This window comes from Bison bison, unplaced genomic scaffold (genome assembly GCF_000754665.1).
Source record: "Bison bison bison isolate TAMUID 2011002044 unplaced genomic scaffold, Bison_UMD1.0 scf7180017864379, whole genome shotgun sequence".
Taxonomy (NCBI): domain Eukaryota; kingdom Metazoa; phylum Chordata; class Mammalia; order Artiodactyla; family Bovidae; genus Bison; species Bison bison.
The window spans coordinates 2,224,333-2,248,698 of NW_011494951.1; the positions used below are offsets into that span (position 1 = coordinate 2,224,333).

The following is a 24,366-nucleotide window of genomic DNA, read 5'->3' on the forward strand; positions in this document are numbered from 1 at the left end:
TGTTTTATGTAATTTGAAGTTCTGTTGAGTTAACACTGCTGAATTACTTTCATCGTTAAATAATGGCAGCATTAAGTTTTTCTGTGTAAACTCATATTTATTTCTTACTTTCTATTTACCAGGTGTTTTTTTTCTCCTGGTCTGCCTGCTGTTGGACTGATCAAACCTTCGTTCCTCTGTTCCTTTTTTACCCTTTAACTGTTTTAAGTTCAACATAACAAGTTGCCTTAATAAATTCTAAAGATAATTATTCTCTCCCTTTTCCCATGAACAGTAAAATCAGCCATAGCCTCAATACCCCCTTCCCAAAATTTTTGTCATTTTATTCTGCCTCTTTTCCCTCTTCTTATGAATGGTGGTGTTTTGACTGCTTGACTTGGTGTGTTATATTGGCAGATTTCTAATATTAATATTCTGATTATTGGTATTTTATTTAGATTTTTTTTCATCCCCAGTTTTTGGATATGTTAGGGTTTTGGTTCAGGTATTCTTTTTTAATTTTGGGGAGGGTGAGGATGACTTTAGACAGTTCGTAGTAGTTTGTTTATCAAATATTTGAACTTTGATTACTTTAACTTAAAAGATTTATACTTTTCCTTTATTAGTTTTGAGGGATTTATTTCCTTTAAAAAGTAAAATTTAAATGGGTTTCCTGTTGTTTAAAACAGCCTTTTGCTTTATTTTCTTCATATTATTTTCTCTATTTCTTAATTGTTTTCGACTCATTTGATATTTTTCAAATAAACAGTTCATTTGTGCCTTTTCTTTTTAAGTAATGAAATAATTTAAAGCTCTGAAATTATCTGAATACTGATTTATCAGTTGCTAAGTTTTTTTACGTGTAGTGTCTTGATTTTTCTTTATTTGTTTAAATTTTTTTTTTGACTCATTTATGAGACATCAAAGACGTTAAAGGCCTTAGTTTTTTTAAATTGTATTGGTTAAAAAAAATATTACTTTACCATGATTCTTAACATTTATTTGACTTTACTGAAGTGTTTATAAGTTAAAAATCCATCACACTTCTAGTGTGATTAAATTATGTTTAATGGAGGGTGTTTTGGGGGGTGGGGCATGGTTTGCAGGGGTATGCCTCACTTTCTCCTTAAGGAGTAAAATTTTAGAAATAGAGATCAGAGATGTCACTCCCCGATTTCTTTAGATCTAGAGGTATAACCTGGTGTGTGCACTTTGAAAAGAGCCACCTGGGCAGTTAAACACCACTGCTGTAGACAGGAGTCATCTCAAGGTCTGGTGGAAGAGGGGAAAAGCCTCGCCTGAGGAGTGTGTGAAGAAGTGAGTTACGATGACACGGACGTAGTAATGTGGGCCTGCCCCCATGTTTGGGTGTAAGGAGCAGCTGAGTCTGTGGGGAAGGCAGCCATGAAGTGTGGCATTTACTGCTGACACGGTGAAATGAAGGGAGGATCGCCTAAATCAATTTATTCTAAGGACCTTTTACTGTGCTTCATTTTGAGTAGAATTCTAAGTCTTCAAATGTACCATTTAATTATGTGTTTATTCTTGGTCTGCAGGCCTCGAAGCAGAGGAAAAACCGCAGCAGAAGATGAGGACAGCATGGACGGACTGGAGAGCGCAGAGACGGAAAATACTGTGGAAACAGGTGCCAGAGCTTAACTAGCAAGTTTAAAATTTACTCAGTCCTTTGCACAAGCAGCGTTCGGCTGTCCACTGAGTTCTAAAGTGTCCATGTGCTGAAGTAGTTTGAAAAGTAATGACAAAGTGAAAAAAACCGAGTTTTCTTTCTTTTTTCCCCAAAAAGCTCTTAGTAGAAATCATTTAAACTCTGTATAGAAATATTTTATTAAAGCAAAATTAAAACTGGAATAAACATAATTCTAGGCCATTTGCATGATAACTCCTGGTAAATTTCTGGCTTATGAACCATCTGGTGTGTGTTTATTGTGTTAGTATGTAGGTGAGGGGAAAGTACATTTCATTAGCTAATAATACTGTGAACTGCTGGGTTAAACCAGACCAAATACTTCCTTGTCTCCTTGACTTTGGGTGCCTTAAGGAAGCTCATGTGTTTTTGCATCTGCAAGAGGAAGGTAGAGCAAGTTGCCAAGGTAGTTTCCAGAATTCACCCTGAGTTAGTGATTTAACGAGCTGTCAAAGGGAGTAGGTTTCATACCGTGTTCAGAGGTTTGTCCAAGCGAGGTGGCCTCTCAGTGTGTTTGCAGTTGTTGGATAGACTGTAGACACAGTGGATAGGCTTCTTCTCTGCAGTTGAATGGCATCTCCTTGATGCTTAAAGGAGAAAATTAGAAATTGCTACGTCTTTTAAAATATTATTTTCCATGAAGTACTTTTGGTTATCCCATATGTTCCTGTTACATGCCTGTAATTCTTGAAAAGCCTTCAGAAGTCCAGCAGTTCTCATTGCTTTTCCCTTAGGGTCTAGTTAAGTAAGAGCAGGGAGAAGCTGGAAGTTCAGAATGCTTCTCCTTACATTTTACCCCTTTGGCGCACATTCATTGCCACGTTAATATTTTATACTTGGATTTATTTCAGTTCCCCATAGGTTGTTTTTCATAGTTTTTCCCCTTAATTTTAATTTTTTTCTGTACTTTGTGCTGTTACTATCGTGTCAAAAGTGATTTGTACTTTTGAGCGACATTTATCATTAAGTAGACGTCCCTCTAAGCCAGTGCACGGACTGCCCACAGTCCCGGCTCGCAGTGGCGCCGTCTCCCCGTCTGTGTCATCCTCGGAAGACTCAGTGCCTCCCTGTCCATTTTCCTCTCCTTCCCCCATCGTCCATTCTCACAATCTGTTTAATACCCAGAATAGTGGCGCCTTCCTTTCCTCAGCAGCCCTCTCTCCAGCCCGCGTGAGCCACTCATTCCTTTATTTATTTATCAGGCTGTGCTGGGCCTTTGTCGCGGCCCTTGGAGGCTTCTCTTCGCCCTGTGGAGCTTGGGCTCCAGAGGGTGCAGGCTCAGTAGTTGGGACACGTAGGCTTAGCTGTCCAGCTGCATATGGGATCTTAGTACCGTGACCAGGGATTGAACCTGGGTCCCCTGCCTTGTAAGGCAGATTTCTCAACCACTGGACCACCTGCGAAGTCCCAGCCTCTCTTTCTTATGGCTGTACTTTAGCCTTTAGTATTGTATCACTTACTAGGACAATTGGCTGTTTCACTTCCAAAGTCTCAGTTTCAAGTCTAACTCTTCTTTTACCAGCTCGATATCCACATCACGATAACCCTTCAGCCATAGTGACTTGTCCAACTTAAGGATCTTACCCATGGGGTTTGTCAGCCTTTTTCTCGTTCAGATTCTGTCATCCACTGTGGTAGTCTCTCTCTTACGCACCTGGAACTCCGTTGTCATCTTCCCACTGTTTTGGTTTCATAACGAAACTGAGACTCTGCATTGCAGCAGCCAGAGTGACTGGAGAAAACCTCAGCCTCCAGTGGGTCATGGTTGACTTTCCACTCATACCACTTATACCTAGAGTTCTCCCACCCATTATCAGGGATCATCCTTTACCTACTTTCTCTTCTTTCAGACTTTTGACACCTCATTTTCCATTTTTCAGTTGATGATCTTACTTATTTCAATGAAAAAAAAAATAGAAGCAATCAGGAAAGAAATTCCACAGTTATCCACCATCAGATCTTCTTTCCTGCTGTCATCTCTACCCCTCTGTTTTACCAGCCCTCCTGTTAAAATGGGATGAAGAGTCTCTGGGGTTTCTACAGCCAGCTCCTCTGCCTGTGTCCCTCGTTCTGTCCCCCTTGCCCCTTCAGTCTTCCTTGGTTTCCAACATCTTGAGCTCCCTTGCTCAGAGAATTATTTCCATTAGTGTTAAGCATTTGCTACACTTTTTTTTTTTTTTTAACTTTTTATTTTACATTGGAGTATAGGTGATTAAAAATGTTAGGTTAGTTTCAGGTGTACAGCACAGTGATTCAGTTATACCCATACATGTATCTATTCTTTTTCAAATTCTTTTCCTATTTAGGTTGTTAGATAATGTTGAGCAGAGTTCCCTGTGCTGTACAGTAGGTCCTTGTTGGTTATCTGTTTTAAATATAGCAGTGTACAGTATCACCCTTCTTAAACAAAAGTACCTTCTCGTGATCGGATATTGTTTTCAGTTACTGTTTTGCTTCTGTGCTCATCTTCACAGCAAAAGCTCTTGAAAGAATTGTCTGTACTTAATGGTTCAGTTCGGTTGCTTAGTTGTGTCCGACTGTTTGTGACCCCATGGACTGCAGCACACCAGGCCTCCCTGTCCATCACCAACTCCCAGAGTTTACTTAAACTCATATCCATTGAGTCGGTGATGCCATCCATCCATCTCATCCTCTGTCCTCCCCTTCTCCCACCTTCAATCTTTGCCAGCATCAGGGTCTTTTCCAGTGAATCAGCTCTTCCCATCAGGTGGCGAAAGTATTGGAGTTTCAGCTTCAGTCCTTCCAATGAATATTCAGGATTGTATGGTATCTGCTTATTTTTGACCATTTTCTTATGAACCTGCTACTGGCAAGCTTTCTTCCTCTTGCTCTACTAAAACTATTTTGATCTCATGTTGCCAGAACCACCATTGAGTCTTTGTTCACCTTAAGTATTCAGTCTCACTTCATGCCTCTAACATTTTCAGGAGTGAAAGTCTCTCTCTTTTTAATTTGACTTTCAGGATACCACATTCTCTTGTTCTTTCCTATCTCACTGGTCTCTTCCTTTCTTTTTTGCTCATCTTCTCACAGATTAGGTGGTCTCATTCAGTTTAGTTGCTATAACTACTGTCTGTGTGCTGGTGACTCTTAAAAGTTATATTGCCAGCTCTTTTCTTACTTTGAACGCAACCAGTGTCTTCACCTTAGTTCTTAACATCTCTTAGATGTCTCCAGTGGATCCCTCGCTTAATATGTCTTCTGTGGAACCATTGGTTGTTCCCAAACCTTCTCCTCCTCCAGTGTTCCTGCCTCAGTAAATGACATCATGTACTGTTCAGGCTAAAAACGTGGAGCCTGTTGGAAAATGCTTCGGGCTGTACCTTAGTACTGCGTCCTGATTTCAGACAGCTCTCCTCTCCTCACCGTGGTCACTCCAGACTCGGATCACCACCGTTTGTGTGAATTGCTGCCAAGCTACCAGCTGGTCTCACTGTCACCCATTCTAGTTTTGTTCTCCATGTAGTGGCAGAGTGAGCTTCTAATACCCCAAGGAAGGACTTCCCTGGTGGTCCAGTGGCTAAGACTCTGAGCTTCCAATGCAGGGGGCCCGAGTTCAGTCCCTTGTCAGGGACCGAGATCCCACATACTACAATTAAGATCAGCCAAACAAATAAATAAATGTGACTGTGCATTCAAATTAATTAATTAAAAAAAAGACAAACCCAGGAGTCTTTTACACTCCTTCTGTCAGCTCTCCAAGGCCTCCAGTGACACTTAAAACCCTAAGTCCACTTGCGATCTTCACGCTCCCCTGACCTCGCAACCTGTCCTGTCTTCCCCTTGCTCTCCAGGCTCCAGCCCTTTCTCAGGCACTTTTTGTCATCTTAGCTCAGAGCGCCTTTCCCCCAGACCCTCAGGGGACTTACTGCCTGACTTCAGCCAACTCTGCTCGATGCTCCCTTGTCAGGGAGGCCTTTCCTGCCCAGCCTGTCAAAAAGCAGCCCTTGTTGGGCTCCGTCCTCTTCTCCCGCTTTACCTTTCCTCCTGGTGTTTACAGATAAGGCATTGTGTTACATACTTGCATGCCGTGTGCCTTGTATCCTAGATTGTGAGCTTCCTGAGGTCAGGGGTTTGTCTCCTTCATGGGCTTGTCCCCAGCGCCGCGGACACGTCACCCCCACAGTGGGCATCACTAAGCAGTAGTGCCTGCTTGTACTTTTCTCGCGTGTTTCCTAAGCTACTGCTGTTGTTCGAACATCACCACATAAGTAAGATTTTGGCATTTGATTTTTTCCTTACCTGCTGCTGCTGATAAGTCACTTCAGTCGTGTCCGACTCTGTGCGACCCCATAGACGGCAGCCCACCAGGCTCCCCCGTCCCTGGGATTCTCCAGGCAAGAACATCTTCTCTTACTATCTTCTGTGTGATTTCAGTGCAAATAAAATTTACTGAAAGGATTTAACAGGAGCAGGATGATATATATAGATATATATACACATACATATATATCTTATCTTGTCCTTCTGTATGAAAGTTAAATAAAGTCAAACGTCTCAGTCTTTGCTCTGTCTTTGTGCTTGGGGAGACCTTTGTCCATCTCCTTTAGTGCACACACACAGCAAGAAGAATACTAAAGAAAAGGATAAAGAACAATTGTTAAAATCACCAACCTGCAAGCAAAGAGAAGAAACAGTTCCATAAATCTCTAGTCAATTTAAAAGCCCATTCCAGTTGACTGCAGGGCTTCAGCATCTCTGCACATTTCCGTTTCCAGGCCCAAGATTTATCGGAAGGTCTCTTAACCTGTAAACTGTGTACCTTGATACATTAAAAAAAAAATTATTTGTAGTGTCAGACTTTATTTTTTTGGGCTCCAAAATCACTGCAGATGATTTTTCATGACTGCAGCCATGAAATTAAAAGATGCTTACTCCTTGGAAGGAAAGTTATGACCAACCTAGATAGCGTATTCAAAAGCAGAGACATTACTTTGCCAACAAAGGTCCGTCTAGTCAAGGCTATGGTTTTTCCTGTGGTCATGTATGGATGTGAGAGTTGGACTGTGAAGAAGGCTGAGCGCCAAAGAATTGATGCTTTTGAACTGTGGTGTTGGAGAAGACACTTGAGGGTCCCTTGGACGTCAAGGAGATCCAACCAGTCCATTCTGAAGGAGATCAGCCCTGGGATTTCTTTGGAAGGAATGATGCTAAAGCTGAAACTCCAGTACTTTGGCCACCTCATGCGAAGAGTTGACTCATTGGAAAAGACTCTGATGCTGGGAGGGATTGGGGGCAGGAGGAGAAGAGGACGACAGAGGATGAGATGGCTGGATGGCATCACTGACTTGATGGATGTGAGTCTGAGTGAACTCCGGGAGTTGGTGATGGACAGGGAGGCCTGGCGTGCTGTGATTCATGGGGTCTCGAAGAGTCAGACACGACTGAGCGACTGAACTGAACATTGTTTATTAACAGTGTTTATTCTTTAGGATGTGTGTGTGTGAGGGGTAAGTGGTGGGAATGAGTCTTCAAGTGGTCATTGGGAAGGTAGCAAGAATCCTCACAGTTTTTATGGTGAGAACATTCCCTCTTTGTAGCTGGTGATGTTGCCAGTTCTCTGTGCATTTTTCTTTATAAATAAAATCTACTTGAATGAAGTGCTAGTTACTTGAGAGAAATTCCACTTTTTTTTTTTTAAAGAATCATTATATAATCAGGGCTTTGCAGACTTGTTTTAGTTAATTATAATTGGTTAATTATGATTTAGCTAATTATAATTAAAGTTTTTTTTTTTTTAACTGCTTACGTTGTCTTAGTGTGGCTAGTGGGAACCCATTTTTGTCTGGCATTTGAGTCCTTTTTAATGTCATCTCAATGTTTCAAAATTATGTTTGCTGGGAAGAGTATTTTTCACGCCCATCTTCAATATTCTCTGGGCTTCTGGATATGAATTCGACTATTCCATCAGGACTTGTGGTTCTTTTTGCTGGAGAATAGTATAAGAGATGAAAAGTCTAGGCTGCCAGGATACGTCCCTATTTCTGCTGAGAGTTAGTTATGTTGTCCATTAGTCATTACAGAGATGCGAGGTTGTCTATCAGTTCAGTTCAGTTCACTCACTCAGTCGTGTCCGACTCTTTGTGACCCCATGAACCGCAGCACGCCAGGCCTCCCTGTCCATCACCAACTCCTGGAGTTCACTCAGACTCATGTCCATCGAGTCAGTGATGCCATCCAGCCATCTCATCCTCTGTCGTCCCCTTCTCCTCCTGCCCCCACTCCCTCCCAGCACCAGAGTCTTTTCCAATGAGTCAACTCTTCCCATGAGGTGGCCAAAGTACTGGAGTTTCAACTTTAGCATCAGTCCTTCCAAAGCACACCCAGGGCTGATCTCCTTCAGAATGGACTGGTTGGATCTCTTTGTAGTCCAAGGGACTCTCAGGAGTCTTAGAGGCTGTCTATATGTGCTTGTAAATTGCAGTTCCCATCGATAGTTTCGCTTTGTCTCTAGCATAATCTGACATAGGCTTTACTCTTAGAGCAGTCTCAGGCTCACTGTAGTTCTGTAACTGTAGCAGTTACGGAGTTGGAGGGGAAGGCACGGTTACTTCCTGTTTGCTTCCTGCCCCCCACCCGCCGCAGCTGCCCATTTCTCCCCTCCCCTCCGGCACTGGCACATTCGTTCCGATTGACCACGCTGCGATGCCGCCCCCTTTCACCTTCAGCCCCTGGTTCACATTAGCGTTCACTCTTGGGTTTGCACACACTGTGGATTTGGGAAAATGTATAATATGCTGACATATGTCTGTCAGTAAGGTATCAAACAGATACCATCACTGTCCTAAAAGTCCTCCGTGCTTTGCCTGTTCATCCTTTGCTCCCCTTTCCGCCCTGGCAACCGTTGTTTTTCTTCCTGTCTCTGTAGGAAGACAAAATGTCATATAACTGGAATCATACAATATGTAGCCTTTTCAGGTTAGCTCGTTTCACATAGTAGTATACATTTAAGTTCTTTTCATGGCTTAAAAACGCAGTTCTTTTTATTGCTGAATAATTTTCTCTTGTATGTATGTACAACAGTTTATCTGTTCACCTTCTGAAGTACATCTTGGTTGATTCCAGGTTTTCACAGTTTTGAATAAAACTGCTATAAACATTTGTGTACAGAGTTTTTGTGTAGACATAAGTTTTCGACTCCTTTGGGTAAATACCAAGGAGGATGATTGCTGGATTGAATGGTGAGAATTAAGAGTTCTTCATATATTTTGGGTAACAGTCCTTCATAAGATACGTCTTTTGCTAATATTTTGTCTAGTCTGTGGCTTTTCTTTATATATCTATTGGCTGGCAGTGTTTTCTGCAGAGCAGAAATTTTAAATTTTAATCAAGTCTATCTGTCATTTGTTTCTCTCATCATCATGCTTTTGATGTTGTATCTAAAATGTCATTGCTGAACCCAAGCTCATCTGGATTTCCTTCTGTGGTGCTCTTAACCATTGGACTACCAGGGAGGGTACTCATATTAGGATCAATTTGTTGATATCCACAAAATAACTTGATGCATTTTGATTAGGATTGCATTGAGTTTATAGATCAAATTGGGGAGAACTGACATCTTGGTAATGCTGAGTTTTATAGTTCACTAACATGGAATAACTGCTTACTGCTGTGATTTTTCTTCATTACAGTTCTGTAGTTTTCGACATGTATTAAATAGATCTTGTGCATATTTTGTTGCCTTTATACCGAAGTATTTTTTGAGGGGAGTGCTAATGTGAATTTTTAAATTTATTTCCAGTTTCACTTGTTCATTGTTGGTGTATAGGAAAGTCATTTACTTTTGTATATTAACCTTGTATCCAGAGACCTTGCTATATAGACAAGGAGATTTTGTTGATTCTTCCAGATTTTCTCCATGGACAGTTATCATGTCTTTGAACAGAAGATACTTTTTTATTTCTTCCTTCTAAATCAGTATATCTTTCATTTCTTTTTCAAGTCTTGTTGCAGTAGCTGGAACGTCAAGATGATGTTCAGAAGGAGTTGTTCCTGATCATAGTAGGAAAGCTTTAGTCTCTTACCACAAAACATGGTGTTGATGTAGGTTTTTTGTTAGGAATTCTTTGTCAAATTGAGAAAGTTCCCCTGTATTCTTACTAATAGTTTATTGAAAGTTGTTTCGTTGATATTTAAAGTCATGAATGGCTATTGTGATTTTTGTCAGATGCTTTTTCTGCATCTATTGATATGATCATGTGACTTTTCTTTTTTAGCCTATTGATGGAATGGATTACATTCATCCATCTTCACATGTTGAACCAGCCTTGTGTACCTGGGATAAATCCCACTTGGTTGTGGTGTATAATTCTTTATATACTTTTTTAGATTTAATTGATTAAAATTTTGTTGAGGGCTTTTTGCATCTGTGTTCATGAGAGCTATTGATCTGTCAGTTTGGGGGTTGTTTTTTTTTTTCCTTTTTTTGATGTCTGTTTTTGGTATTACCATAGTGCTGGCCTCACAGAATGAGTTGGGAAATAGTCCATCTGCTGCTGTCTTTCAGAAGAGATTGTAGAGAATTGGTATAATATCTCCCTTAAGTGTTTCGTGGAATTCACCAGTGAACCCATTTGTGCCTGGTGCTTTCTATTTTAGAAGTTTATTGATTACTGATTCAGTTTCTTTATCGGATGTAGGCCCGTTTAGATTGTTTCTTTCAGTGATGGCTTTTGCTTTGCTTTGAAAGTCACTCGGTCATGTCCGACTCTTTGTGACTCCCTGGACTATACAGTCCATGGAATTCTCCAGGTCAGAATACTGGAGTGGGTAGCCATTCCCTTCTCCAGGGGGTTTTCCAAACCCAGGGATTGAACTGAGGTCTCCCCACATTGCAGGTGGATTCTTTACCAGCTGAGCCGCCAGAGTGTTGGCAAATTGTGTCTTTCAAGGAACTGGCCCATTTCATTTAGGTTTTCAGATTTGTGGGCATAGGTTTGTTCATAGTATTCCTTTAGTATCCTTTTAATGCCCATGGGACCTAGTGGTGGCCCGTCTTTAATTTCTGATATTAGTAATTTCATCTTTTCTCTTCTTAGTTAACCTAGCTAGACTTATCAATTTTATTGAGCTTTGCAAAGAAGCAGCATTTGGTTTCACTGATTTCCCCCCCCCACTTTGATTTCCTATTATCAATTTCATTGGTTTCTGCTCTAATTTGTATTAATTCTTTTCTTCTGCTTTGTTTTGTATTTAACTTGCTGTTCTTTTTCTAGTTTCATAAAGTGGAAGCTTAGTTTATTGGTTTTTAGATCCTTCTTTGTTTGTTATGTATACATTCAATGCTGCCAATTTCCCTTCTTCTGTTGGTGCTGAGAGCAGGCATTCTATGACTTCTATCATTTTAACTTTGTTTCAAGGCACAGAAACAAATGTATTTGGTCTGTTGGTAGAGTTTCCGTCTGAGCTGTGGAAGAACATGTATCCTGCTGCTGTTGGATGAGGTCGTCCATTACCTCCAGTTGATTGATGGTGGTGTGTGGGGCTCAGCTGTCTTACAGATGCTCTGTTGCTGGATCCCTTTTGATAGGTGGCTATTAATGTCCCTGTGCATGATAGTGGATTCATAGATCTGCCCTTCTAGTTCTGTCAGTTTGTGCCTCATGTATTTTGACCTCTGTTGTGAGGTGCCTATGTGTTAAGAATTGTTATGTGTTGTTGGAGAATTGATGTATCATACATACATATAGTTACATAATGTTCCTTTTTTTTCTTGATAAGTTAACTTGCTGTGAAATCTGTTGTATCTGAAATCAATATAGCTTCTCCCGTCCTTTTTTTTAATCTGGTATCTACTGTCTTAGCAAGTTTTCAGTATTCAATATTACAGTACTAGTAACTATAGTCATCACTGCTGGTACATAGATCTCCATACGTATTCATTCTATATAACTGCAACTTCCAACCCAGTGGCCAACAGCTCCCTATTTTCCCCACCCCCAGCCACTGGTAACAACTGTTCTTCTCTCTGTCCAGCTTTATATTTTTTATTAGAATTTTGACTTAGATTGTTAGTTTTTCTAGGCTGCAGAGTTTTCAAAGTCCACTGGAGGGAACTTTTCCCCAATTGTCCTTGGAACATCAATTCTATTCTCAAAAATCTGAAGAGTTGGTGAGCATTGGCTTGAATCCTTCCATATTTTGATTAACACATGGTTAAATGATATCTTTAAGACTATATCATTAACAGTTTTATCCAGTACTTTTAGTTCATAGTAAATGTCAGTCTTGCCTAGGGGACCTCATTTTTCATGATGAAAGAACATAATTAAAATGGGTTGTGCTTGTATCTTGGCATTCTCTCAGTATAGACCAGTCTCTGAATTATCCAAGTCTTTTTCTAAGAATCACCTCAACTGTTTGTGAGTACCCACTCCAACTTCCTTTCCAGAAATTCTGCCTTGATCGTTAGACTTCACTAAGCCTGTTTTTCTGGAGTTTCTGTGTAGCCAGAACTGTCTGTACAATAATTCTTTGTGGAGACATTTTTAATGGATATTGTGTTATACCTGAAAGTCTAGACATGATACTTAATTAATCTTTATGTTTGAACGAGTTTAGCAGATCTAGAGGTAAAACTCACTAAAAGCCCCAGAAGGGGAGCTATTATAAATGACACACACAGAAAAGCCATTCTTGGTTGCTAAGTTGTGTCCCACTCTTTGCGACCCCATGGACTGTATCCCGCCAGGCTCCTCTGTCCATGGGATTTTCCAGGCAAGAATACTGGAGTGGGTTGCCATTTCCTCCCCCAATGGATCTTCCCGACCCAGGGATAGAACCTGTGTCTCCTGCCTTAGCAGGTGGATTCTTTACCACTGTACCACCTGGGATCCACCCTCCTCCCATTCCCCACCTCCAAAAAAACCCCAGCACAAACTGGCCTCAAATTGTACTGATATATGAAAATATAATTTATTTTTGTATGTTTGATTGGTATTAAACTTATTTGTTACACACTAACTGTAAGAAACTTTTGCGGATGTTGTTTCCAACTTATGATGTAGATGTTTGATTATTATTATTACTTTTTTTTTTTTTAGTAATTACTAAACCAAAAGGGGGAAAAGGTATTGAAGGTTGGTGTTTCTTTTAACATGATTTTTAGTGCTTTCCCTGGGTTTGAATATTATAATTCTTATTTTATAAATGGTGTTTGATTGTAATTTTGGTCTCGTCTTTGACTTTTTGACATTTTTAATTGGAGGATAATTGCTTCACAATGCTGTGTTAGTTTCTGTTATCAACATGAACCAGGCATAGGTGTACATATGTCCCCTCCCTCTTGAACTGTGCATCTCCTCTTTCGCTTCTATGCTGTTTAAGAGAGTTTAAAACATTTCCAGGTGTTTCTGTGAATTTTATCCTTGTTTTATTACTTTTCATTTCTAACTGTTGTATTGGTTTGGTACTCTTTTTATGCTTTGGAATTTGAGGTTTCTTGCCATATTCATCAGCTTTGAAAAATTTCCAGCTATTATGTATTCAAATACTGCTTTTGTACCATTCTTTCTTTCTTCTACTTGAAGGTTCATTAGACTGATTTACTGTGTTTGGAGTCATTTACCCTCTGTTTTTGATTTTTTATACTTTTGTCCCTGTGTCCTTTATTCTAGACAGATCTTACAGTTTTCTTACCCCTTTTAGCTATCTAACCTCTTATTAAATGTATCAATTAAGTCCATGTGTTTGTTTGTTTGTTTGTTTTGGCTGCTCCAGGCTTAAGTTGGGGCATGTGGGATCTAGTTCTTTGACCAGGTATTGAACCCAGGTACCCTGCATTGAGAGCCCGGAGTCTTAACCACTGGACCACCAGGGAAGTCCCCATGTGTTATGTTTTAAAAGTTCTTTATTATTTTTTTTTCAAGTTGGCATTTTTTTAATAGTTTTTAGTTCCTTCCTGAAAATTTTAATGCTTGAATTCTATTACTTTGAACATAGTTCATACAGTTAGTTTACAATTGTTTGATTATTTTAATATCTGGAGTCTTTGGGTTTGTTTCAGCTGTTTCTGCTCATTCTTGCCCATGTCATCCTGTCTCCTCAGGTAACTGATTATCTGTGATTGTGTACAGGATAATATACTTGACAGTTTATTTGTAGAAATAGATTGATGATTGTTTTTTCCCCTCAAGGGCAGTTTTTCTTTGATTTCCTTTTTTACTGGTACCTAGGGGCACTCGTTTTTAAGGACCACCTCAGTTCACTTTTACAGCTTTATTTTCTGTTCCAGGCACGTGACTCAGAGTTATGCAGCAGTCCTTGCAGAAATTGATTTCTGTTTCACTCTTCCTGTTAAGGCCCAGCCCTCTGGGGTTCCTGCCATCCTGAGTTCCCAGGATGTTGCAGGCTTCTAGAACCATCCCATGTGTCTTGAAAGTCAGAGCAAGTGCTCTTAGTCGCCTCTTCCTGAGCAGCTGACACCCCCTTGGGAAAGGCAGCCCCGAACACCAGGCTCACCTTGCTCGTTGCCCCGTCCTTGCAGTTTTGTCTCAAAATTCCTTACTATCTTGTTAACTTTGTGATGCTTTTAGGACTCTTTTCACTTTAAAAAATATTTCACTGAGTTTTCTTATTTGTGTTCAACTGGAAGTTTGTTTCAAATTACCTAGTCTGCTGTTAGTGAAGTAGATGTTTTTCTGGGGTTTTCTCTGCATTCTAGCATGTGCTAGTTTATGTAAATTTGGGGGGCACTTGAATAGAATATATAGCTGACCTCTTTTGTTTCCTTAGATAGTGTATGAAACTTGATACCTGTTTATTAGATTCTCTCAGCCAGGATATTGTTATTAAAAGTTGTTCATTTGCTAAATTGTATCTTGACACTTTGTGATCTCATGGACTGTAGCACACCAAGCTTCCCTGGCCTTCATTATCTCCTGGAGTTTACTCAAACTCACGTCCATCAAGTTGGTGATGCCATCCAGCCGTCTCATCTTCTGTCACCACCTTCTCCACCTACCTTCAGTCTTTCCCAGCATCAGGGTCTTTTCCAACGAGTCAGTTTTTGCATCAGGTAGCCAGAGTATTCGGAGAAGGCAATGGCACCCCACTCCAGTACTCTTGCCTGGAAAATCCCATGGACGGAGGAGCTTGGTGCGCTGCAGTCCATGGGGTCGCTAGGAGTCGGACACGACTGAGCGACTTCACTTTCACTTTTCACTTTCATGCATTGGAGAAGGAAATGCAACCCACTCCGGTGTTCTTGCCTGGAGGATCCCAAGGACGGGGGAGCCTGGTGGGCTGCCATCTGTGGGGTTGCACAGAGTCGGCCATGACTGACGTGACTTAGCAGCAGCAGCAGCAGCCAGAGTATTGGAGCTTCAGCATCAGTCCTTCCAATGAATATTCAGGATTGATTCTTTAGGATTGACTGGTTTGATTTCCTTGCTGTCTAAGGGATTCTCAAGAGCCTTCTCCAACGCCACAGTTCAAAAGCATCAATTCTTCAGTGCTCAGCCTTCTTTATGGTCCAACTCTCCCATCCATACATGACCACTGGAAAAACCATAGCTTTGCCTATACAGACATTTGTTGCCAAAGTGATGTCTCTGTTTTTTAATACACTGTCTAGGTTTGTCATAGCTTTTCCTCCAAGGAGCAGGAGTCTTTTAATTACATGGCTGTAGTCACCATCTGCAGTGATTTTGGAGCCCAAGAAAATAGTCTGTCACTGTTTCCATTTTTTGCCCATCTGTTTGCCATGAAGTGATGGAACTGGATGCCATGATCTTAGTTTTTTGAATGTAGATTGTTAAGCCAGCTTTGAATATTCTTTTCATTCAGTGTATTTTCTTTGTCAGGTAGCAGCAGTTACTCGTATTTGTTGTGTGTGTTGTTCTTCCTTGACTAGTCTTGCAGCATTTCCACTGTTTCAGATTCTTCTGTGTCTTTTCTCCAGTCCATCCAGCATATTACCAACATTGTCTTCAGAGTGGTTTTTGCTTCATGTGATCTTCTTTTTTTTAAAAAGAATATTAAAAGAAATTCTTCGTGCATTTATGGTTGTGCTGGGCCTTGGTTGCTGCCGGGCTTTTCCCTGGTTGCAGCGCGCCGGGGCTGCTCTCGTTGTGGCGTGTGGGCTCCTGGCTGCAGTGGTTCCTCTGGTTGCAGAGCACAGACTCCAGAGCGTGGGGGCCTCAGTAGCTGGGGCGCACGGGCCCTAGAGCCCAGGCTCCGTCATTGTGACAGGCTTAGTTGCTCCGCGTCTTGTGGGATCTTCTGGCCCAGGGATTGAACCCGTGACCCCTGCATTGGCAGGTGGATTCTTTACCCCTGAACCACCAGGGAAGGCCCTCATGTGATCCTCTTGTTTTCAGTTCTGCAGTTATTTTGATTTCTTCAGTTTCTTCACTTCAACTCACATTCCGTGAAGTAGTGATTAGTCGTTCAGGTTCTGGAGCCACACTGCCTGTGTTTGAATCCAGACTCCCCTGCTGATTGTGTCCTTGAGCAGAGCCCCTTCACCTCTTATCCTTGTTTCCTCACGTGTAGAGTGGAGACGTAATAGTAGCTGTGGTTGGGGGATACCCCTCCGTGGGTCCCCAAGAACGGAAGGCCTGGACCACTTCCTGTCTGTGCCTTTTCCCAGGGTTGTGTTTGCAGTGAGCAGCCTTGAAGAACGAGGTCACATCTCCCTCGGGGACAAGGCACAGGCTTGTTGAATGTTTACTCTAAAAGTGGTGGTTCCCGCCCTCTCTGGTCCTGTAGTACAGTTCACTGCACGTGCAGACCGTCGTTTGGACCCACGGTTCTGCCCCCGTGACACCTGGGGCAGCAGTGAACCGCCAGCGGCATCCTCACGCTTGTGATGCTCGCTGCAGTGAGGGGCACAGTCCTTAAGTATTAGAGTCTTTTTCTTAATTCTTTTGTGCTTGCATCAAAAAATCACATTAAAAGTATAATAGTAATGTATGGTTGTATTTATGAAACTGTGGATAAGTTATAAAGAGAATTAAGTTAGCTGTAAAAAGTGTTATCTTCTAGGGAACCACTGTTTGACAGTTTTGTGTATATATTTATAGTCAGCTTACATTTTAGAGTCTTTATATGCCCTGTGAAAGCAGTATATTATTAATCAGTGTCAACATTTTAAGTAGTTTAGTGACTAAAGATATGATAAGTAAAATACTTGCTATTTCTGATATTGTGCTAATTGTTTAGCTTTATAGCACATTTTGGATGTAGTGGATACATTAAATTCAGTAAGCTACAAACACAACTGAAAAATGTAACTCAGAATGCATACTTCTTTTGAGCACCACTGTTCAAAAGAAGGAAAGGACATGATCACGCAGTTTCTTAGATATGTTTTCTTCTGTAGTCTTAGTATTATATATAAAGGAAGCAAGAAGAGTATTGTCAGTTCTTTGGAGATGAAGTTAGGAGAGAGAAACATTTTTATTCTACTTAATAGCTGCTGAAAGCATAGAAGCATGCATATGGTTTGGGTAACTAGTAGAAAATGGGTGTTGGTGCTGACTAATGTAATTGCCAAATAATAGCCCATTAAAGGGCTTCCCAGGTAGCACAGTGGTAGAGAATCCACCTGCCAGTGCAGGAGACATGAGAGACATGGGCTCCATCCCTGGGTCGGGAAGGTCCCCTGGGGAGGGCAGTGGCAGCCCACTCCAGTATTCTTGCGGGAGAATCCCATGGGCAGAGAGGAGCCTGGTGGGCTGCTGTCCACAGGTCACAAAGAGTTGGAGGAGACTGAGCACATGCAGCCCATTACAAGTTGGTTTATGTTTTCTTGTGCTTTTTCTAATTTATGTGTTGCCTTATAATAAGGTTTATTTGCTTACTTTATATTATACAGCATATAATTAATCAGTTAATTAAGCAATTACTGAACATCTAGGGTTCGTGCTAGGCTCTGGTTTGCAGCGCAGATACAGTAGCTGCTTTGCAGTGTGTGTAGTGGGGTGCTGCCTCCTGTGTTTGGTACAATAAGCAATAAACAGAACCCCCAAATTGTTTATGGTGTTATGTATTTTCTGTTGCAGGGGGATAGAAACAAGGAAATACCTGAGATTGTGCCTCGATTTGCCAGAAGAAAAGTTTTAACTAGAGGCCCTAGTGGTAGCTAGTGAAATATTAAGAGAGAGCAGGCAGGCCATACCCTATGGAGGGCTCCTGATTTGGGAGTGAGGCTGACTGGAGCTGGTTTTTAACAGAAACATGCTCCAAGAGGATGTGGTGTCATGACGCTCGTCCACCTGACCCACTGTCTGTAAACTTCTGAGGACTTCTTATTTCTCGTTTATAGTTCTCATCTCTTCTCTGACTCTTACCCTTTCTTATTACCTAGTAATGGAAATGGTACACATGTGCTCTGGGCATCTCTGAGTAGAAATGAAGTGCTTCTTTATAAAGTGCTTTTATACATGGTCACTTTATAGTATTTTGTCATTTTGTGGTATCTGGGGGCTTCCCAGGTGGTGCGAGTGGTAAAGAGCCCGCCTGCCAATTCAGGAGACATAAGAGATTCAGGTTTGATCCCTGGTTTGGGAAGATCCCTTGGAAGAGGTAATGGCAACCAACAGACAGAGGAGTCTGGCAGACTGTAGTCCGCAAAGAGTCAGACACGACTGAAATGACTTGGCACGCGTAGTATTTTGTGTGTGTGTGTGCTCAGCTGTGTCTGACCCTGTGGGCAGAGAGACTCTCTCAAGCAGTCCCATGTTCCTTTCTGTCTTTGGTTGCAAAAGCGCTAGAGGGCAGGCACCACAGAATAATTTCTGTGTCTCTCCAGATGCTTTCCCTAGAGCTCTGGAGGCAGCTGGTCTGCCTTTCAAGTTACTGCAGGTCACAGCACTACCGATGTTTTGATACAGCATCAAAGGTGTCAGTTGATTTCCAAACACTACTATTACTGTTTTCTTGCCTGCTTATCAGCCCACCCATTTTCCGTTTTTGTTACGGCACTTCTCCACACCTGGTGCCATATTCTGTGTTAATTAGAGCATGGGTTAAACTGCTGTATCAGAGATGCCCAGATGCAGCAGTGGCTTGGATATTCATTTTTCCTTCACGTAGTATTTCTGAGAGGGAGAGGTCCAGGCTGATGGGATGTCTTTGTTCCTTGTGGTTATTTGTGGACCCAGGTTCCTTCCGTCTAGTTTCTCTGCCCTCCTCAGAGTGGTGTTCTTTTCTGCATTATTGCAGAAAGGTTGCTGACACCTCCATGGTCCAGTCCATACGAAAGATGGAACATAGTTTGGTCCAGAGCACCCTCCCTTTAAGGTGATGAAGAAATCGCAGGGTCCCTTCTGGTCACATTCTATTGGTGAGAGCTTGCCATGCTGAGCTGCAAGAAAGGCTTGAAAATACAGTCAGCTCTACTAAGACTTGAATAACAGAGAGCGTGGATTTTTGTCCATTGTCCATTTTTTTCTACAGGGTTATGTGCCTTGTTCATCTGTGGAGTTCTTTACATATTCTGGACTTGAATATCTTCTGGGGGATGCAAATCACATGTGTTTTCTTTCCATCTGTGATATATTTTAAAATTTTGTTCATGGAGTCCTTTGTTATACAGAAATTTAACATTTTTATATACTAAAAACTGCAGAACTTTTTATAATCCTTCTTTGATACAAATGTATTTTGTATTTGTATATTTGATTCTGTACCAGTTTTGTGGCTGGGGTAGATAGGACAGACACTATGATTAATAGGATCCACAAGCACTTAATTTATGGTCAGCTTTTCTGTTTCAACTTGAAAAAGAACCATTATTTTAAATAGGAAAGTCAAAATCATCTCTGATGCCTCATTTCATCATTAATTATTTGACAGGATTTACAGTCTAACTAAACAAATTGCTAGTTCTCAAAATTATTTGTCAGAATGAAAGTGAAAGTGAAGTCGCTTAGTCATGTCTGATTCTTCGCGACCCCGTGGACTGTAGCCTACCAGGCTCCTCTGTCCATGGGATTTTCCAGGCAAGAGTCTTGGAGTGGGTTGCCATTGCCTTCTCCAGGGGATCTTGCCAACCCAGGGATTGAACTCTGGTCGCCTGCATTGTAGGCAGACAGACGCTTTACTGTCTGAGGCACCAGGGAAAGTGTTTGTCGGAATAGCTCCCTAGAATTCATTTTGAATCTAGAAGACTTTGATAGGGAAGTCCTAGTGAAGTGGTGATCTGAGAGGCAAGAAATCAAATTTGATATCTAAGTGGATGTTAAAGCTGCTGGATGTGCCTTGTATGCAGCAAAAGTGAGGTCTGGAGCTCAGGAGAGGAGTTAGGGCTAGAGATACTGATTTAAAATTCAGGAAGACAGGAGATTGTTGAAACCTGGATAATAATTACGCTCTTCAAAGATGAATATATAAAGGACATATAGAGAGCTGTACTCACATTTGGAGGCCTCAAACCAGCTGAAGCGACAGGTATTAGACCGTTTCATCTTTGTTAACAGCCTCATGAGATACAGGCGGTTTTCTAACGTTTCGGGGAGCACATGGAGGCTGAGAGAGGCGACTTCTACGTCAAGCTGCCTGGTTAGTAGTTGGTGGAACTGGTGCTTGAGAAGAGGGCTCCAAGCTGGCAGTGATCCCTGATGCCCCTGCATTTCCAGAATGTTGAGCGGACCCTGGGTTGGTTGCTCTCTTGCCGCCAGCGGAGGTGGAGGGAACTCTGCATGGCAGGGGGGCGGGTGCTGTGTGGGAAGGCCCATCGAGGGGGAAGGTGGTGCAGGGCAGCCCCTCCAGAGGAGGAGGGACGGGGCGCTGAGACTGCTGTACGCTGTTTTTCTTTTTTTTGGTTTGCGGATAGTTGTGCAGAAAGCTGTAACAGGTAAATTTCACGTCAGGAAAGAAAGATGGCGCCAAGAGCATGGGATTTTATTAGGAGCGCTGGTGGAGGAATTGTGCCTGTTGACATCTAACAGTACAGTGTGGGAGACAGTGTGGATGTATCATTTTACTTAAAGAGAAGAACGATATTAGGGGTAATGGTGTTTGAAAATGCTCTCAGAGTTAGATTGCCTCCTAAGAAGGTATGTGTAGTGTTCGGGGTGGGAGTCTTGAGCATAACTGAAAAAGGCAGTGGAGTTAAGGTGTGTCATTTTTAGTCATTTTGCTCCTAGAATGGCTGACAATTAGAGACTGTGTCATGATTGTTTTAAATTAATGGTAATTTCAATTCATAAATTATGAAGAAATTTTTTTACGAGTCACCTTAAAGTATGTTTGTTTTGTGGAGGACTTGCTGTAATCCTGAAAATTCTTAACAGCTCTTAACAGATTTTACTAAGATCGAAACTTAAGTCAGCGGCAATTTGGAAAGCTATGCTGTTTTACATTATTTTGATTATATGTAGCCTGACGTGCTGCAGTCCATGGGGTCGCAAAGAGTCGGACACAACTTAGCAGCTGAACAACAAATACAAAAGTTTTTCCTGTGTTCGTTATGTATTGTCATTTGTTGTTATTTTTCCTTTGTGCTATCTGCATTATAGATAAATTCATCAAAGAGTGATGTAATGCAAAGTGACTTTGATATTCTCTTGTTTTACTGTTAAGCAGAAATCAAAGAACAATCAGCAGAAGAGGATGCTGAAGCAGAAGTGGACAGCAGCAAGCAGCCGGTCCCAGCCCTTCAGCGTTCTGTGTCTGAGGAATCCGCAAGCTCCCTGGTCTCTGTTGGTGTGGAAGCCAAAATCAGGTTCGAGAAGGAATGCAGCTGGGTCAGAGATCAGTGATAGGAAGAAGGGCAGTGAGTTGACCAAGAGGAATTGCAGAGAGTGCAAGCTTAGGACGCAGACCTGGGTGGGATTTGAGAGCTGGTAGCTCTGTGTGTCCCTGGGTGGAGCGTGTCTGGGGCTTGCGTGGCTATAGGACAGAGCCATGGTCTGGCCTGTGACTCTGCTCCCCTCAGACCAGAGCAGGGTGTTTCCAGTGTGCAGCTCCTAGATGAGGAAAAAAGTCTAAACTCTAAGCATAAGGACTGATTTTCTTATTTACTTGTAAATGTAAGCTTATACTCTTGTTCTTTACCCTCTCTCATTTTTTTTTAAAAAGAAATATAGGATGTTATAACCTCTGTGTATATTTTAGCTTTGGAGTCTTTTTAGTTTTTAGATCTTTCTTGGAACACATGAATAAAACTGAAACCATCTATTGGTTGACTATTCCCATCTCCTTGAAACATTTTCTGTCTTTTGTTCTCAGCACATCTCCCTTCTCATTTTGTCTTTGCTGGCTTCTGTGGAGACCCCCCCAACTTTGTAACGGTGGAGTCCTCAGGTTGAAGTCCTCAACGTGTTCACTTCTATTCAGTCTGATAGCTAGGTCCTGTCTGTGTGCTGATGAACACACCTTTGTATTTCCAGGGCCGCCCTTTCTCTGAACTCTGGACTTCAGATGAACGCTGTCCATCTCTCTGCCTGACATCACTATTTGGAAGTATGCTAGATATTGCACCCGTAACATGTCCAGAACCACTCTTGATTCTTAACCCTATGCCTACCCCAAATCTTCTTCCCAGGATTTCTTCATTTCAATAAATATTACCAATATTTATCCAGTTGTTTAGGCCAAAACCTTTTGAGTTAATCCTTGATGTCTGTCTTTTCTCATACCTCACACCCTAAATTTTGTAGCTCGACTTTAGAAGATGTCGCAGACAAGTACTCAGCGTCCTAACTTCCTGCCATTCTTGGTTCCAGTCCCTGTTACCCTTAGGAGAGAGCAGTTGCCTTTTAGATGGTTTCGCCACTTCTGTTTGCTTTCCCCAGTCCAGATTGTTCTTAGTGCAGTTGCAGAAATGATCGTTCTAAAACATAAGTCAAGTTTCCCTCAAACTGTCTCTAATGGCCATCTCTTCTGTTTACATTAAATATTTTAATAATGCTAAAAATTTCAAATCCCTGCCATGTTCTACATCTTGGAGAAGGTTTGAAAATTTTCAAAATGAAAGATAAAAAATAAACAGTCTGCACTGCATTTATCCAGTGTTTCCGCTTTATTTCCCTTTGTTACACTTTTTATTTCCCAGCAGTTCATTTGATTATTGTCCCCCTTTTATGTGAGCTCTGTGAAACCAATACTTTTCTCCTCTTTTTCTGCTTTTTATTGCATTGGTAATTTTTTTCTATTGGTTGCATATTATATTTTGTTTTTAAGATGATATCCCTGAAGGCTCATATTTCTTTTTTTCCCCCCCTTGGCCACACCCTGAGGCATGCAAGATCTTAGTTCCCTGACCAGGGATCAGACCCCCAGCCCAGCAGTGAAAGTGCGGAGTCCTAACCACTAGACTCCAGGGAATTCCCAAGACTCCTGTTGTTGTTGTTGTTGTCCAGTCGCTAAATTATGTCTGACTCCTTGCGATCCCATGAATTGCACCATGCCAGGCTTCCCTCACCTTCACCGTCTCCCTGAGATTTCTCAAACTCTAGTCCATTGAGTCGGTGATGCCATCCAACCATCTCATCCTTTGCTGTCCCCTTCTCCTCTTGCCTTCAGTCTTTCCCAGCATCACGGTCTATTCCAGTGAGTCAACTCTTCGCATCAGGTGGGCAAAGTATTGGAGCTTCAGCTTCAGCATCAGTTCTTCCAGTGAATATTCAGGGTTGATTTCCTTTAGGATGGACTGGTTGGATCTCCTTGCTGTCCAAGGAACTCTCAAGAGTCTTCTCCAACACCACAGTTCAGAAGCATCAATTCTTTGGCGCTCAGCCTTCTCTACGCTCTGGCTCTCACATCTGTACCTAACTACTGGAAAAACCATAGCTTTGACCATGTTTCTTTATGAATTTCATTTTGAAGCTCAGATTTACAGTCCTAATTGATTTCTTAGATTTAGCAGTATAAATGCTTTATCTCTTTGCATTGATCATCTAGCATTTCATTTTCTAGTGATTTAAATACATCCTATTTCTGTTTTCTTGGTTGGGCCCCCAACCTTTTGCTTATTTTTAAAAACTCAGGTTTAGTTTATATACAGTAAAATTCATCCGTTTAGTGGGTTTTGACAGTTGCATACTGTCATATAATCACTACCACAAAGGTAAAGAACAGTTCCGTCATCCTGAAAAATTCTCCCAGGCTCATTTGCGGTCACCCCTGACCCCATCTTCTGCCCGAGGCAGTCACTTACCTATTTTCTGACCCGGTAGTTTTGCCTTTGCAATAACATCATGTGAACAGAATTGTGAATCATGTGTCCTTTTGATTCTGGCCTTTTAACTTGGCATTATGCTTCGGAGAGTCACCTGTGTGGTTGCATATGTCAGTAGCTGTTTTCCTTTTTATTGCTGAGGTGGCTTCTGTTTTATGGTGCCTGCTGCAGTTTATCATTTCCCGGTTAAGGGATATTTGGGTAGCTTCTACTTTGGGACAGTTAGGAATAAAATTGGGATAAATATTCACTTGCAGGTTTTGGTGTGAACCATAGCGTTTTTATTACATTTAGCTGAATACCTAAGAGAGAAGTAATTTTTTAAAAATGCTGAAGTATTTTTCAGTGTAGTTGTACTATTTTGCATTCCAACTCATGGTGTGGATTGGATTGGCAGGCCATTTCTTGTTCTGATTCACCTTTGCTCACAGGTGAACACTGTGTCTCTGTGTCCGGGGGCGCCTATTGGAGACCTGGCCTGGCCTGGGTCTAGGATGGAGCCTTGCCCCTCCTCCATGATGGAGGCCCGCTCCAC

General features: G+C 41.6%; 1 protein-coding gene across 1 annotated transcript in view; it reads left to right on the plus strand.

The window, feature by feature from the left end:
- Positions 1 to 790: 790 nt before the first annotated feature.
- KMT2C (lysine (K)-specific methyltransferase 2C) overlaps positions 791 to 24,366 on the plus strand; it is a 179,156-nt gene continuing 155,580 nt past the window's right edge. Inside the window, exons 1-2 of the mRNA XM_010857354.1 lie at positions 791 to 1,624; positions 21,236 to 21,374. Of these exons, the coding sequence (XP_010855656.1) occupies positions 1,417 to 1,624; positions 21,236 to 21,374 (347 nt within the window). The 5' untranslated portion in view covers positions 791 to 1,416. The remainder of the gene's footprint in view (positions 1,625 to 21,235; positions 21,375 to 24,366) is intronic.